The sequence below is a fragment of the Buteo buteo genome, chromosome 4, assembly GCF_964188355.1.
Source record: "Buteo buteo chromosome 4, bButBut1.hap1.1, whole genome shotgun sequence".
In the NCBI taxonomy this organism is placed as follows: Eukaryota; Metazoa; Chordata; class Aves; order Accipitriformes; family Accipitridae; genus Buteo; species Buteo buteo.
This window is the reverse complement of record NC_134174.1, coordinates 37,839,065-37,856,367: the sequence shown is the minus strand read 5'-3', so window position 1 is coordinate 37,856,367 and position 17,303 is coordinate 37,839,065. Positions and strand designations below refer to the sequence as shown.

Below are 17,303 nucleotides of genomic sequence, written 5' to 3'. Positions count from 1 at the left end.
GGACGTTTAAAACATTTTGTATATTATTTAAAGTCACTTCTGCTAAGAAATGGAGGAACACCGCCTGAACTTATGTAAACTTTGTTCTCAGATGCATCGATGTAACCTAAGACAGAATTTACCCATTCCTTATAAAGTTACTATAAACAGTACTTGTTGACACAATAAGGTCTGTGACTATACAAGTCTTGCTAAGTTACAACATGTACTGTTAGTACACTACATCTTTTAAGCTTGCTAACATTTGTTTGTTCAAAACAGCATTATTTGGTTAATAAAACTTTCAAGATTGATATACAATAAAGTTGAAACCAATGCTTTTAATTTTTATTTTCAGGTCTGAAGTAGAGAGTACAAGTTTGTGTATGCTTTCTTATCAGTATTACATGGCTGAAAGCTGTCAGCTGTTTAGATGTCATGTTAATAAATATGCCCAAATCATAAAGCTTTAACTGTATTTGCACATTGCTTTTATTACTATACTGTTTTATTCATGTTGGCACAGATAATCCATGCAAGGTAGTTACTCACACCTCATAAATCACACTACATTCTGTTTCTGAAATAACTAAGAACTTAGGAAAAAAGCAAGGGCACTTGTGGCCTCAAGTCAACCTGTCAATATATGATAAAACCTAGACTTCTAATATGATCACTGCAGGCAAGAAAACACTCAGTTTCAAATTCTGCTGTTTATAAATACTAAACAAATTAATATCTACTACCAGGAGACAAGTATTGCAAATAAACATTAGCATGCCCAGCATTAGTGATGAGTGTGTTCAGTGCTGTGGACATTCACATTATTAAACATAAATACAAATAATCTTTAACAAAACATTTCACCCAAAGTACTGACCACTGAAGGACCAAAGTAAAATATTTTCCTTGTTCTGAATTGATTTTAGAAATGTGTAATGTGTAAATCCAATATAGTAGAAACTAACTTCTAAAAAAAAAGTCCTAAGAGTGGGTTTTTTTTCTAGATAATGAAAGCAGTCTTCTTTGGAAACATTAAATTTTCCCTGTTCTACAAAAAGAACAGAAAAAGAGAAAAAGCATTAAGATAATTTTTGAAACCTTTGACTGAAAAGTTATTGAACACTTTTTAATTAGAAAAAAGACTGGTCTTTTAATTTGGTCATTCTGAGGTACAGTATCTTTGTTTTATTATGTAAAACCCACATTAATTAGAATGAAAACAAATATTTAGAAGAACTTAGGACTTGTCCCAGGCATCTATTACAAGACATAAAACATAAACAAGTACACATTATTCATCTTGCATATTTTTGTACAGCGTTTATGTTCAGTGATAGTTGAAAGGCCCTATTCTGAGTTTTTATATATATCTATATATATACCTGTGCATCTTTTCCCCCTCCATATCACAAAGGTGATGTGTGGCAGAAGAGTATCAGCAGTTATGTGGTATTCTACCCCTGTGAAAGTTAAAATACTACATTATTCTTCACAAATTTCTGGTTCAGATATGTGCAAAAATTATATCTTAATATAGATATCAAGGGTGGGTAAGTGGATTCCCTATTTTTGGACCACATTATGAAGCAGCACAAGTCAAAACAGGAAATTTATTACATGATAATCCTCAGGGTATCTCTGTTCTTCATTCAGAGATATCACTGTACCTCATATAGTGATATGTAAACTAGCTTTAATCTCACTTGCTCAGACACCAGCTGGAGTCAGGGCATGTGTTATAGTGCAGGTTATCTGCCCAAGGAAATTTTCAGGACTCTCTCAAGTTAGTACGGCTCCCACTGAAAAGGAAATTTTTCAGGACTCTCTCAAGCTAGTACGGCCTCCACTGAAGTTTGTGCTGCTGTGTTTTCACTGTTGCAACTCCGCAAGCTAGCTCAGCTGTGCTTACATACATTGCATTCACCTTCCTGCAGTACCGACTTCAAATTTACTAGATTGGATCCTGTATACCCCTTGCTCACCCCTTCTATACATATTTATACTATCTCTCTGGACTATTGTGAGCTACTTGTACCCTAATTTCTTGCTTCAAGCCCTTTCCCTGACTGTAGTGAGTCATCCTGGCTAATCCCCCCTTCCCCCCTCTGCCCCACCACAACTATCTAACATGTCAATTTAGTGAAACTAGCCTTACCCAGCTATTCCCCCTCCTCCAACCCCAGCTTCAGCAAGGGCTTCCCGTCTTCTCAAAGCCTCACCTTTTCACACTCAACCAGAGGCCCCCCAGAGCTGGCTGGCTGCCGCAGGTGCTCTCCCTTCTCTGAGCCAAGCATCCCTTCCCCTGTGCACACCGAGACCCCGGTGTCCCACAGCCCTGTCCGCCCCAGCAACTCGCAGGCTGGCCTGGGCCACTTCAGCCAGCAATCTGGGCTCCCCTGTGAACATGAGGAAGAGACAGCCACAGCCGCGCCGCCTACCACCACCTCCTCACAGACCATATGCCTGCCTAAGCTGCAGCCCTCCATCTCTGGCCGTCTCCTAAAATGCTTTATCCTTCACACTGCCCATGAAAAGGGAGCTTTTAGGGACATCGAGGGGGAGGGTGGAGATAGAGAGAGACGCACAAACGCATATACGCACATGCAGATTAGAGGTGAAGGACCTCATGAAATTCTCCTGAGGCATCACAAGCCCTAGCATTTTGTGTCCTCCCAAGGAGTCTGACTCCTTGTTTTGATGTTGACAATAAGAGGCTAGTCCCAGTCAGTGGGTAACACAGAAATCTGCCTAAAGAATATCTTCAATGCAGTCTTAGTATATAATATTCTGATATCAATTCTCTTAAATAACAGAGAATAATAAACACCATTTTGTTGAATGACATTCAAAAATTAAAAGGAAATCTAGAATTGTCTCACTGTTATGAAAAGGCATTTAATGAAGTCATATGAGTGAAAAAATACTTAACTTCCATGATTACAATTTATTCTTCTAGAGAATATTATGAGCCAGATCTTTGGATTTTGTAATCAATGGAACCATATTCACACCAGCCCAGCACCAACTGAAAACAGAAAATTTGTTTGCTATAGAAAAAAAAGGCTTTGCATATGATGTACTAGTGTTTTAGAATAATTCATGCATACAAAAATCTGACCCTGTAGCACTCAGATCAGACCACTGCTAAGATCAGTGAGAACTAAGATACCTACTCAATAAATACAGGTCATACATGTCAAAACTGCCACAGGCAGTTCAGGTTGTTATTTTTGTCCAAGATGCGGACTGCCTGCAGCTAACTTAACTCTCATATTAGAACACCAAATTTCTTTTATTCATTCCCCAAGCTTGGATAGTTTTTCATCCCTGAAAAGACACACCAATTTTCTTAAAACGGGCATTACCCATAGGAGGGACAAGGCAGACAATGCTATGTAATTTCTTGTTACTCAAAACACAACGTAAAATAGGGTGCAGATGGCACCAGAATGTGGCCCACAGAATGCATCCTCGGCCTCAGAAATACTAATTCAAAACTGTCAGTACTGCAAGCTGTCAACACACACATCATAATTCTCACTTTAAAAAATTAGTAAAACTTGAATAGTGATCAGACATTCCATTTTAACTCTTATTTTCTATCAATCAGACAGAACTGCTGTCTCCAATACAAAAGTCATTGATATTTAAAATTAAAAATTCAAAAGTATTATCAGTACCACAAGTATTGCTCTTTTGCAAAAAAAAAAAGTTTTATAAATAACTGTTTGAACAACATGAAAGTCATTCTTAAAATATTAGAAAAGATGACTGTATGGTTAGCCTAATTGTTGGAGCCTATCTACTGTTTTACAATGGCAAATACTAATATAATTCAGGATGTGTTGCGCTTAAACAAACAAAAGTAATAAAGAGTATGAGCCTGTGGTGTTATGCTGCCTTATGAATTTTTAATCAATGTTTATTTACTATAGAAAAAAAAAAGATGCTCTTTTCCTAACTATGTGGCACAGAGTAGGGAACTTTTGCAAGCTATCTCCCACTTCTAGCTGTGCTAGATTGCATGCATGTCTTCTGTGTTCACCAATGTGAAGGTCCAGATGTGGATTCCTACCTCCCACTGATATCAATGGGACTTAGAAACCAAAGCAACTTTGAGTATTTTTTTCCACAAGAGGAAAGGAAAACCGGCTTCGGATAAAAAGCTGGCCTTTCTAGCCAGTTCCATTCTGTTCAGTGTAAGAGCAATTTGGAGAAAGCCAGTTGTCTTTTTCCATTACAATTTGAAAGTGAACTCATCTACTGTGCATGTATAAGCCAAGTGCACTAGCAAAGTTGACCCAACATGCTTTTCTCGATCTTACTGGGTTATGGAAGGTGTTATACTGTTTCCATTTTATTTTCAAACTAAGTTATGGATTGTCTCCTAGGCTTCCCAGCTACATATGGATTCAAGGCAGACTTCTTATTTGGAAAGAATCTAAAATATTTGATGCTGTGAGGTAGCACCACAACATAATGGAATAGCACTCACTTTTCATAGAGGAAACCCTAATCTATTTATTTCCCTTTGAAAGCTATGGCCTTTGGTTCTACAGATTATTGTACATGTGGCACTTACTCATTCTTGTTATGAAAGAAAACGACTTATTACAAAAAGGACTTTTCCAGTTGTTCTTAAACACTAGTGTGTGGTCTAAGCAGTAAAACTGCTGTGGGTAGTTCGTTTGAAATGGTATTTGCGCATTACTTTTTATATTACAGTTTTTAGTTAATTTCAATATTTCCCTCAACTGTTACTCTAATAATGGACTAGTTCATTTGTTTTTACTGTTCATCCAGTAGGTTTTTGTATGAACCTTGCAAAGCATGTTCTGCATGTACAAAAGAGGTTAAAGTTAAAATTCAGAAGTATCAACTTCCTAGCTTTTACCAAGTGAAATGCTAGCCATGGTTATCAACTTTATGATTGCCCAGTTAGTCATCTGTTTTTCCCCAGCATTACTGACTACCAACTCTTCTTTTAAACATTGATGGCATGGGCATGCTTCTTGCACAGTGGCTTATCCTTCTTGGAGTAGAATGGCTGACCTTCCAAATTCACATGGCATACCTAGAATTAATAATAATAAATACAATCAGGAATCATTTTAAAAAAAAAATAGAAAGAGAGAGAAAGACATGATTATCAATTTCAACTGTATTTCTCTTCTGCCCACACATGTCTTTGGCAGAAGTGCATCTGATTTCCTGGATCAAAGTGCATGTCTTGGTAGTTTTCCTACTCCATGTTGAGGTTAGGCTCTGGTTTGCATCAGGTCTCCTCTCTGTACTTTCCTGCTACCACTACCCACTAAGTTCACTAGTTTCCATTAAAATGAAGTCTGGGTACACAATCCCCTAGGCAACTTCTGCATGTCCCAGCAGTGCTTGTGTAGACCATCAAAGGATAATGGCACACTCGAGTACATGCAGCTAGCTCAGACTTTAAGACCTAGATTCTGATCCTTTAATGTATGATTTTACAAAAGCTCTGGTTAGGTGCCATGGTCCCAAGGGTACCATCCTTCCATGGTACCATTAGATACTCATTCCTGTTATTACTTTGTCTTGGTACAGGTGCTTATGCAACCAAGGAGTGAGTTATTCAGACAGCTGGTATCATTGAAAACTAATTACTTATTCTTACCAGGTTATTTTTCAACCCATAGAGTTCTCTGCCGGGCTGCATAAGTGCCAGTGTTGACATAACAAAGCATGTGAGAATGCATAGCCGAGGCAGGGCAGCCCAGGTTTAGATCAGCTTAAACTGCCCTGGAATTGTGCAGGTATCTATACAGGGTAGTGCAACACCACTTGCAAGGTCAGAGTTGACTAGAACCACTTAAGGAAGTCAACACATCAGAATCTAGGAATAAGAATAAATGTTGTCCCTAATGCTTATGGCAGGCTTAAGACCAGTGAGTGATAACATCAGTGATGTGCTAGTGCAAGTGGAAGGAAAATCACATGAAAGCATATGAGGACAGTGTATTAGAAATTAAAAGTCATGTGTTTATTTGCATTTGACCTAACCTACTGAAAGAAATAAAGTTAGCTCCTACAAAAAAATGCTGTGAGAACTGCATTAACAAAACTATCACCTCCATAGAAAATTGGGTTGCTAATTTAAATAAATACGTAAGAATGCAGTTAAATGAACAAGCAAAAAAGAACACAAAATATTCAGAGAAAGTATCTTTTATAAGCAATAGTTTGTGAAGGAAATTCACTGTCTTAGTATTCCTTTCTATGTTAGAATTTAAAAAAGACTTCAATCTTCACAGGACACTTTTGTGACACTCACTTCCATGTACCCTTGAAAGACCAGTAGCTAGTTTAGCTTTAGATATTTATAAACATCTATATACTTTCTACTCTTCAACCTAAATTTTAGAGTTCAACAAACATTAGAAATTGTCACTGTCTTTTCTGGTGTGGCCAACATACTATTTTTAGCTAATTAGAGGTTCTAGATATTATTACCTTAGGAATAATATGTTGTAGAGCAGCACAGCTGTATTAGAACCATATGAAAAGTACTGTTTATCATATGGATTTTACTACTTCGTGTGCAGAGTGTGGGAATATGGTCATGCTATATAGCTGTACGCACACCACAGATTGATGAGTTTGACCAACTTCTATGCTAATTACTATTCATTCTCTCTAAACGGACTCCTTTTTGCAAGTTTCAACAAATATTCTGCATGGAAATACAAACTGCACTGCTTTGTAAGTAAGATTATGGCTATATTGTTCAGTATGGTGTTAATTTATTTTAAATCCTGCTTTATCTTTATTTGGTAAACATTGGAAAGAATAACAGCAATAGTGGTATGTATTACTGTACATACTCTCTAAAACTGGATGTTTTATTAGAAAGCACTTGTGATGGTGAAATTTAATAATTCTAGTAAAAGTTTATGGAGGAGAAGAGAAATGACTCGCATCCTTCTCCATCGGCAAGTGAAAAATTAAATTGAATGCCTCTGCATCCTTAGGCATATGTTAATCATTCCTGCTTTCAGGTCTTCAGATGTTACTTCACAATTTATGAGTATGAAGAAATGAGATAGATAGTATTTGGTATAGAACCTACAGCACAAATGAAGCAGGTATCATGCCAAGTGTGTCCGAGAGCTTCAATGAATTTATCTCCAGCTTCAACAGGAAAATCACAGCCATGGCATTTTGTGCTGAACAAAGCAATATAATCTAAAATAAAACAAAAAACAAACTTAGAACAAACTCTTAATGTAATTGCATTAAATCACAGACAAATAGAAAGTTTCCAGAGGATGAATTTTTCTGATTGTTTTTGCTCAGTTTCCTACTACATTCACTGAAACACTCTGAAGTTTGCTTCTTTTCTTTATTTAAATACAAACTCAGTGCAAACCCCCACGTCAGCATGACAGTTGTCATCACAAACATAGAAAACAAACAAAAAATTCATGAAATTTCAAGTTATGTTTCTCACATCAGTATTGAATTAGCTTTAATGTATGTGGAAGCTATTCGTTAGGACAAATATGGTCATACAAAACACAATGTAATGCCCAGTGAGTGTTACCTTAAGGGTGATATAGAAGCATAGTTTAAGTTTCCATGACTGGATTTATGTTCTCTCCGCATTAAGAGAGAATATTATGGAAACCCCATACTGGCTGGTTAATACATCTTTACTTTGAATAGCAAGTGCGATTTGGAAAGACTTGACATTGAAGAAGATTAACAGAAATTCTAAAGGTATATGGAATTTGTGAGAGTCATTAGAGGTTATGGCAGAACCTCTGATTTTGAAGGGTAGGTGCCAAGTCAGTCATGCTGTATGGTTTTCATTCTTCACTAAGAGTTACTCTGATCTGTAAAATTTGATCTGTGCAACCATAAGGAAGGAATGTCCAAAGAGAAGTATGCCAGAAGGTCATTAAACGGACAAGGCAGGGCTTACAGAGAGAATACCACTTAAACCTTAACCTGCTTCCTGACCATGTCAGGCAACTCATTTGAATGGCAAGCACCATTCATTAAACCATATTACCCTTTCCATAGTTTGGGAAAATGTGGCCTTCTCCTCTCTTATTTGGCAAGAAGCAGTTCATTTGTTGCAGCACTCAGAAAACAAAATCTGGACTACTGCGTGTTGCATATCTGAGCAGAGCTGTCTTTTCATATATGTTGGTTGATCAGTTTTAGGGTGAGGTAGCTGTATCAGAGATTCAAGCAACTTATTAGAGAGAATGTGGGCAGCAACCCACACATATAGTATAGAAGTGCTACCAGAACCCTAAAAGAAGAATTTTTCACCCCATAACTTGTAGATTTCTAGTGAGCAGAATCTACCAGGAAACGTAGGGGGACAGGGAAAAAAGCGTAGGGAGAGAAATGGAAGGTAAATATCTAAGGGAGAGAAATGAGGTAAGGCATTCTGGGACATAGAGGCAAAAGACCAGTGCTCTGCCAGTCTATCATATAAAGTGGAGAAAAACACAGAGAGGGAAACACTTGTATACGCGAAACATGCAAACGAAATCTCTGCTGGATGGGTTACTTGATGATTTTATTTTGTTCATCAGCTGCTTTATTCTTACATTGCTTCCATACAACATGAAGCACGTGATTACTGAGCAGAACTGTCCAGTTTGCCATACCTTTCTCACAGTAAGGTTCCCCATCCTCCATGTGAAAGAGGCTATTCCCAAAAGGCTTCTTACAAGCAGCACAGACAAAGCAACTTGTGTGCCAAGTCTGTCTTAGGGCATGCATCACTTCCTGTAAAACAAACAAACAAACAAAAATCTCCAGCAGAATAGCATGCCCTGCAACCACCTACTGGAAAACAAACACAAGGCAGAGATGCTCTAAATCTTTCCCTTCTGTATCAGCCAATTCCCCTCCTCAAAAGAAAGAAGTATGACAGAAACTGGGCTCATTTGGAAAGAAAGAGGAAATAGGACTGCAGACTTTCTAGAGCAATGTATTTGCCAAAATGAAACAACATAGTTCAGCCAGCTGTTTGTATCAACATGCCCAGTTGCTGTTGCAGAAGAGATTCTGCCCAAAGATTCTGATTATTTTCTCTTTTGTTTTGAAACAACTAGTATGAACTCTTCAATGCAAGAGTGTGATTTGTTAAATAAATTTTAAAGAGTAATTTTCTCTCTAAGACCAAGAAATGCATGCAGGTGATAAGTGATTTAAGTATGATGTTTCAAAACAACTTAGATTATGTACCAATTCCTTTAAGCTTCTCACAAGAATGCTTCACAAACTACTGTGAAAATCTAAAAAAATTTTAAAAAGAAAAAGTTTCTTAGATTTTTAACTTATGTGATTAGTGAAAATGAGTCTGCGTGTCTGTTCCTAGGCCATGTGTTCATCACAAACAAATTCTGTGCAACTGATATTCTCTTGAACTGAGTATCCAGATTTTATCAGCTTCTTTCTTCTATCCAGTATGAAGCCATCTCTATTACTGCTTCATTCTTATCTTGTCATACAGAAGTCCTCCAAGTCCAAAAGCTGCTGTACTGAGCTCTGATGCATGGTTACCTGCTAATTTGTCAATCTTATTTGTGCCCAAGACGATGTTTGACAGTGTATCTCTGTCAAACGGTCCAGATTTCAAAGGGCCAGATGCTTAACTGATGTAAATTAAGTTTGTTAACTTCAGTGAAACAGCATTGATTTACACCAGTTGAGAATCTAGATCCTATTTTATATTACTTCCAATTATATACATAGACTCTGATTCTCTTTTAAAGATTATTTTTAATCTCTATTGACTATGACAGAAGGGATTGAAGTCCTCTTCCATGCTTTCAATCCAGTGAACAGACAAAATAGTCTAATTTATGTTTGCCATATATCTCATTAGAGAATCACCATTTGAGATTCATTAACTTCTGTTACTGTTTGCAAAACTATCACTGATAAATAGGTTTGGATCCATTTATGAACCTCACTGAGTTAAGAAGCAAGAAACAGATTGAGAAATCTTATTAATATAAATAGAGGCAGCTGGCATCTTTGCTATTTTCCTGATGAAAATCCATAATGGGGAACTGATTTGTAGCAGCATTAATTAGGTAAGTTAAGTCAGTACTCTGCTGTAAAATTACTCCTACTGCTGCAGTAGCAAACAAGACTTGGTTGGAGCCAGAGCTTCACCATAGATGTCTGATACTGCCATCCCTAATTGGCAATTGCAGAGAAAAAGATCTAGTCTGTCAATGCCAACATTTAGAGAGATGTCAAAAGGTGACAGCTAAGCAGTGAAAAAACCAGTGTGGTACTCCTTGCTTCCTCATTTAAGAGGATGTCATATATTCACTATAACTGCATGCAGAAATACACTGCTAAAATTATCTTATGATATTCCAAACTCATCACCATCTAAGGTATATGTAAAGCAAATTTACTTGTACCTAAGCATGAGTACATTAAGACAAAAGTGACATCTATTTTTGGCTTTCTGGAATTCAGATCTTTATTTATTCTGTATTTTCTTAACTATAAGAAGTCAGCAGAATTCCTCTTGGCAGCTGTGTTGCTAGCTACCAGTGAGGTGCAGCAAGAACGATGGGTCTCTTCCTGAGATCACTGACTTCTCCATTGAAATTTAGACTAAGTGCTGTATAAGAAAAAAAAACCCAGTTCAAGTCTTTTACTATAAATATAAGGAAAAGATAGATAGAAGTAACATAGTGTGTATTGGATAGCAAAGAACTATCCAGAAAGTACATATTCTGTCTATGAGTTGAATAAGGTACAGAAATATCCAAGATTTCAGATAGATAAAAATTATTATAAAATCATATGTTTCTCATTCTGAATAATCAACAGGCTGGTAAATTATTATTAAAAAGGGGGAAATAATTAACTATCTACATTCATTGCTTACAGTCTGAACTATTTCACTATTTCAGTGAACCACACAGTTGGAGAAAGGGTTAAGCTTGTTCTCTTACCCCCATAATCTTAGTGTGGCATCTGGCACAGGTTGGTGCAAAGAACTGTTCATAACAGCGCTCACAGTACACACTATTCTGCTCTTCCACAAAGCACATATCAGCCAAGGATGTCTTGCAGTAAGCACAATTGAATTCTTCTGGGTGCCAAGAGCGACCCATGGCTACCAGGAAAGGACCCCTGTAAACAATTGTAATTATCTTATTTGTATTGCAAAAAGATTGAACGACCCTTCATTACAAACCCACTTTGTTAGATACCGCATACATGTATAACAAGCATTCTACTTGAATCATGAAGGTGCATATTAAAATAAGATCCAGAAGCCTGAACAGAAATGGTCTTTTTCAAGATCATTACTCAAACACTTCGCCGATTGGTTAAAATATTTCATTACTGTTTAGTCATATACATTGGATTTACAGACAACTGTTGGAAAAATCATCATTTTCATGTCTGTGTAGCTATAAGTGGTCTTTGTAAACAGCTGCAAAAACAACAGGAAAAGGCCAAGGGTTGTAAAACAGAAGATAATGCTACTATTTGAAAGCACAAAAAGCAGGTGAATTTTCAAACCTACACACAGACACCTCACGGTAGCTCCTAAAGTCTCCTGCCTTCTTTTCATCTGAGAGAGCACTGCATGCAGCATGTTCTAGAAATGTCGGACTATCAGATGACAACTTGCTGTTGTACGGAAGACACATTACATTCATTTTGGTGATTTACTCTCGATTGTAATTAGATATAGTGATTATTACTGGAGTCTTTCCATTTCAGAATATATGAAGGGCAATAATCCGCAGTTCCACATCACCAAACTAGCTCCTTTTAGCGGAGGAGACTGTCATTAAACATGGATTACTTAAAGTTGGTTAGCAGTCCACAGGGTAACAATGGGCACTGGTCCAGCAGAATGAACTGGGAGAGGAGAAGGGAGAGGCATGCTATGAATCACTGGTAATAGAGTGTAGGCATTATCTTTCTCCAGACACAAAAGCAACAATTACATTTGGCTGCTGTTCCAAAATGATGTCTCGTTCCTTTTCTCTCCATAATCTACCCCCTTCCTCCCCCCCGCCAATGAAGTTGTATGTACCTCCTTCAAGGGTACCTTAGGACCAGAAACTTGTTTAAAAAACAAAGAGTGATTTGCCACAGCATCCAAGAAACAAACAATTAGCATGTATAACTTTGCAGTGATAAAAAGGGAACCACACAATAGCAAAATGAGCTCTGGAAATGTTAAATTAATGAAGCAGACAACAGACATCTCTGCTGGGTAATTTAACTGAGTCTTAGGCTCTGGTACTGTATATTAATGTACAATAACCAGTCTCTGATAATTTTTTTCTGCTTCATCCCTCTTCAAAACCTCATGACCTTACCGAATTATGCTGTTACAGTGCCCACAGAGAGGCGTTCGGCTGCTGGCTGGAAAACGCTCAGCCCTTTGAACTGTTCCCCGGGCTATTGCAGGAGCCTGGGAAGAAGTTGAAACTGGAGATGGATAAGCCGAAGTTGAGGCAGGAGATGGTACTGGAGCACCCCTTGGTAGGATGTGCTTTGTGACAGTGGTGGTGGTTTTTCCAGGTGCAAATTTCTGGGAAAAGGCTTCATCTGTTACCCAGGGAGGGCGACTTGCAGGCTCAGCGTTGGCAGGGGTGTAGGAATGAACTGGTGCTGGTGCTGTTTTAAGTATTCCAAAAGAAACCAAAAAGTATTTTAAAGTCTTTTCTTCTGATGGCAAAACCGCAACACTTACTAAAGGGTCCTCCATGACACACACAAAAAAATAAAAGCTTCAGATGACAATTATGGCCTGTCCCATTATTGCTCATTAATTCTGGACTGAAGCCAAGGATATCAGCACAATCACTGACTTCTAGTCCACGTGCATTACAAAAGTCATTGCCTGCTGGCTTTTACAGATTTTATGGAGACCATTTTCAAGGGCATCTCTTCATTTTCTAGTGGGAATGGATATGACAATTCTATGATAATTTCAAAGACTGCCATATAACCTGTTTAAGACAGGTTAAAAATAGAAAGGCCAGATGGTGTAACAAAGTTTTAGATGGAATTCCCCATAATTTCAATAAGTTATGCTTAAATTTTGATTCCATTATATTAACTAAAATTCAGCGTTTTCCACAGATGTCACTTTATCTGTAATTTGGAGGTTTTACTTCTAGGTTTCTGAAGAAAAACAGGCTCACACAGGGAACACAGGGATAGAGAGCACTGGAAGCGATATTGAGGGAGCCAGTTCAGCTCACATGACCAGCAAGACAAAGCCAACAGCACTTAGAGGAAGGCCAGGCTTGCGGTTATGACTGATCTCAGTTCAGTTCTTGGCTCTGCCACAGACTTCCTGTATAACTTCGAGCAAAGTGTAGTATCTCTGTGCCTTAGTTCCCATGTATAAAACAGAAATATTATACTTTCTTTCTTTCACCCTTTTGACTATCACATAAGATCTTCAGTGCAGACTGCCTCTGTGTTTGTGTGCACCAGGCTCTAATCTTGGGTGGAGCTTTATCACATAAAAATAAGCAGAAGCTAGAGCATGCACATACCAACAAGTTTTCCCATTGCCCTGCTCTTTTCAAAACATCAGATCTTGCATTGTGTAGGACTGAAGTCACTGCCCAAGAAACTGCCTCACTTCGCCAAGTACAGGAGCACTAAAAGCAGTTTTTCCTTTGCAAGGAAAACAGAGTGATTGTTGGTTTGTGTGAGGAGGAACAGAAGCTTGGAGAGTTTTGCCCAAATGAGAGAGCACAGATTTGGGAAGAGAAGTGAGTTCTGCCATCTAGGCAAACACTCCGTGTAGTAGATCCCAGTGACATTTACAGTTTTAAGGGGCTTGCAGGTAGAAAGGTATTTCAACCAAGAAGAGGGTCCGAATGTAACATGGATCTTTCTGGATAATTAAGTGAAGATTATGTTCTACATAACATTCTTCCCTTAGACCACACCCTGCCACATAGAATAACATACACTGATTGCTGGCAATTGCAGGTGCTTAAATTGCATATATATCAATCCACTGTGATCACCCTAGCAATCTCTGATTTTCTTGAGTTCAGAGTTGAATCTAATGCATCTTCTTGATAAAACTTTCATATGCTAGAGCATCAACAACGTTTCTGCTTCATAAAGCTGTATCCCACCTTAGCTTGAGGCTTCTTTTTTTTTTTTTTTTTTTTACTGGGAAGTGGTAAACAGTGTTTAAAGATTTCAGAACAGAGAGTTTATATGCAATCTCTTTAAATCCTGAGGCTGTTGCTATTTATGTATTATGGTATTAAGCTAGACAAAATTAGAAGGCAATATTTCATCTCTAATTGGTGAGTTCAAAAGGCTCCCACCTATGAGGCTCTGTAATTAAATAAGGTGACTTCTAGTCACTCAGTTTTGTGAAAGGATTCTCCCTCCCCCAAGAGCTAATTCCTGTTCATGCAAAGTACGGCAGTGTATCCCACAGAGGGCCTAACAAAATGGTCAGATACTCAAATACAGAGTTCCAGAAGTGAACAACAAATGCAGTCCAGGTACCATTTTTAGGATGTCTTTTTCTATGATTGTCTTCAGTAAATTCAGCTTACAACCTGTTAGTTTTTCACTTTTTCTTCCTTAATCTCACAATGTCAGTGTTCTATTTTTCCAGTTTGTTTATTCCAACCAATGTAGACAGTATATGATTTCTCTCGGTTCAGATTAATCTAGACTCCTTTGAAGGATAAACACTGGGGGAGGGTCTTTGTCTTTCATTCTCTCTACCTTTTATTTCTTTTTACTCTACCTTTTCTACTTGCCGCAGTAAAATGAAGCAGCAACAGAAATTTTTTTCCAGTTCCTGAGAGAAGATACCAGGGGAATTATTGCCAAATGACAAATGTTGGGTGTTCGCAACTGCTCTGAGTTCTCTTTTCAGCCATTAGCATTTAATTTTACAGGCTGGATTTATTACAGCATATTCCCCCCCCCCCCCCCCATGAACAGGTTTGACTTACTATTGATTTAAAATAGTGTCATTGCAATGTATTAGGAAGGTTTCACTAACTTTGAGATTTTAGCTATTTTTATTCAGAGGGAATTATTATCTTATAGCTATATCCCTAAGCTTATATGAACAACACTCTTGTCTTAGTAGCTACTGCCATACAAATTCACCTTGCTTGTTTATGTCTTTCAAAGTCTTCCAACATACATGCAGCATATAAAAGGTGCTGTTTGCTAGTAAAAAGTACTAAGATTCCGTATATCAGAGAATAGATTCTCAAAATACCGGTATTGTATGAGCTGACCCCTAACTGTTAAAAAATGAATACTTTAAATAATTCACTAACCCAGCCTCTATCACGTTGTTTCTCAGCCCTCAGACTCTTTTAGAGTAGGAGACGAAGAATGGGACTATTGTTATCCTCAGAGAATAGCAGGAGAAGAGGTCTCTCTTAGCAGCCATAGGAGCAAGCCTATTCCTTGCTTCTGGGGAATTTGGAATTCTACCCATCAGCTCTTCATTTATGGTCAATAGATATTTTCCCTCCAGAAAAAAAGATGTGTTACCAAAGATTCATTTAGTAAAGATTCATATAGTCTCGAATGAGTTAGTCTTACATACTAGCTTCCACTATGAAAACAATTTCCCTTTTTTTTTTCCTTTGTTAGTAGAACATGTCATTGTTATTCTTAACAATAATTTTCCAGTAACAAATGTAATTCATAACCTCAACTGATTTGGCTTGTTCTACACCTAGTGGCTGCATCCTTGAAGCCCCAAATTTTCCTATATACTGTTCCAGTACATAGTAGATGACAGACAAAGCAGATAATGCAACAAGTCCTTTATAAAAAGACACTATTATATTCAGAAGAATTTAAAATGAAAGACGATACATAACCTGCTGTTTTAGTATTGAAGGTGCTTAGGAGTCAGTGAAAAGTTCATTGAAATCTGTGGGAATTTTCTACCAATTTCTAAGAGAATGGATCAGGCCTTTACACTTGAGCACTTTTACATACATGAGTAGTCCTGTTTGGACCTAAGGATTTAAAAGGAAAGATCTGCTTTCTTACTTTTAGGTATCATGTTACTTCGCAGTATAAAACTGGCGTTTGAGTTGCTTGGAATATGAAATCACTTTTCTAGACTGGGAAAGCCCAGAAGAAAGGAATACACAAGTATTTTCTGCCATCTAGTGGACCTTATTCAGAAAAGAAGTCTATGCTCCATTTAAAAACAGGTTATGAAATTTATGGGACAGGGAAGGGAAACGATTTCAGAGTTCACAGCTTCTCCTATAGGAAGAAAACAATGATTTTTAGCAGCAGAAAATTCCCACCGGAAGTAGGTTAGTCAAAGTAGCATCTTTCTTTACTTTAAAGTTAGACTTATTGATTACTCCCATCTGAGCCAGATACTTAACAATGCAGTTTCATTTTGAGATTGGTTTCAGTGTAAACAAGATTTAGCCCCATTGTTTTTTTTCAATCTGAGACAGATTTAAATAGTCTTGTAAACCCTCTTAGTGATTGACTCAGGTTTCTGGATATTGCATATATGAGGCTGTTGGTGGGTGTTTTGATCTGGAAGTTGCTGGCCCACATTTTTAAGGGAAGCAAGTTATCTCATTCCCATTAACACTGACGGCTAGCATAAAGACATTCCTCTTCTAAATTCTACATTGCAAATCGTTATAGTAGTCTCCACTATTTTTGCCTTTTCACACAATGGATTTACAAAAAAAGAAGTCTAAGAAATTCTTTACTAAAGTGAGAGTGCAGTTACTGCAAATGCCTGAGGTTGCACTTGGACTGGAAGAAAAAGATGTATCTTGTGATCTCCTATGTCTTAATTTGAGAACAGCTGGTCCTTTCAGATTGAGGTTGCATTTTACACTGCAGGACAGAATTTATAGGCATTGGCAAAGTTGGGTGAGGAAGTTTTATAACTGTCTTGTTTTGAAGTACTATTGATCTTTCCCAACTGTGACAGGAAATGCCATTTCCTCCATTTCTTCCCAAGTGACAAATTTCCCATTTGCTCAGGACTGCAACTGCAACTGTCTCTAGGGTCAGCTCATGTTCCAAAACCAGTATGGAGTGCTACTACATCAAATACATAAAACTTCAAAAAGTTACCAAAACAAAACCCAAACATCTTCAATAAAATCTCTGTCTATAATATCTTTTGTACCCGAGTCACTTTGGGGTTCAATTACAAAGGTATTTTAGAATCCTTTATTGGATATTTCAAACTCCTAAACAATACAGGGGGACTTACTGTTTCTTCCTCTGTCAACTTTAATGCTATTTGAATTTTGTCTTTGTAATAT

The 17,303-nt window shown here is 37.6% G+C and overlaps 1 protein-coding gene across 13 annotated transcripts in view; it reads right to left on the bottom strand.

Annotated features, from left to right (window-relative positions):
- Nucleotides 1-305: 305 nt before the first annotated feature.
- LDB3 (LIM domain binding 3) overlaps nucleotides 306-17,303 on the bottom strand; it is a 130,476-nt gene continuing 113,478 nt past the window's right edge. For all 13 annotated transcript variants that reach the window (XM_075025547.1, XM_075025545.1, XM_075025549.1 and 10 more), the window contains 5 exons: nucleotides 12,348-12,648; nucleotides 10,959-11,139; nucleotides 8,640-8,760; nucleotides 7,085-7,200; nucleotides 306-5,056 (listed from right to left, as the gene is read on the bottom strand). In XM_075025547.1, coding sequence (XP_074881648.1) covers nucleotides 4,967-5,056; nucleotides 7,085-7,200; nucleotides 8,640-8,760; nucleotides 10,959-11,139; nucleotides 12,348-12,648 — 809 coding nt within the window. In that variant the 3' untranslated portion in view covers nucleotides 306-4,966. The remainder of the gene's footprint in view (nucleotides 5,057-7,084; nucleotides 7,201-8,639; nucleotides 8,761-10,958; nucleotides 11,140-12,347; nucleotides 12,649-17,303) is intronic.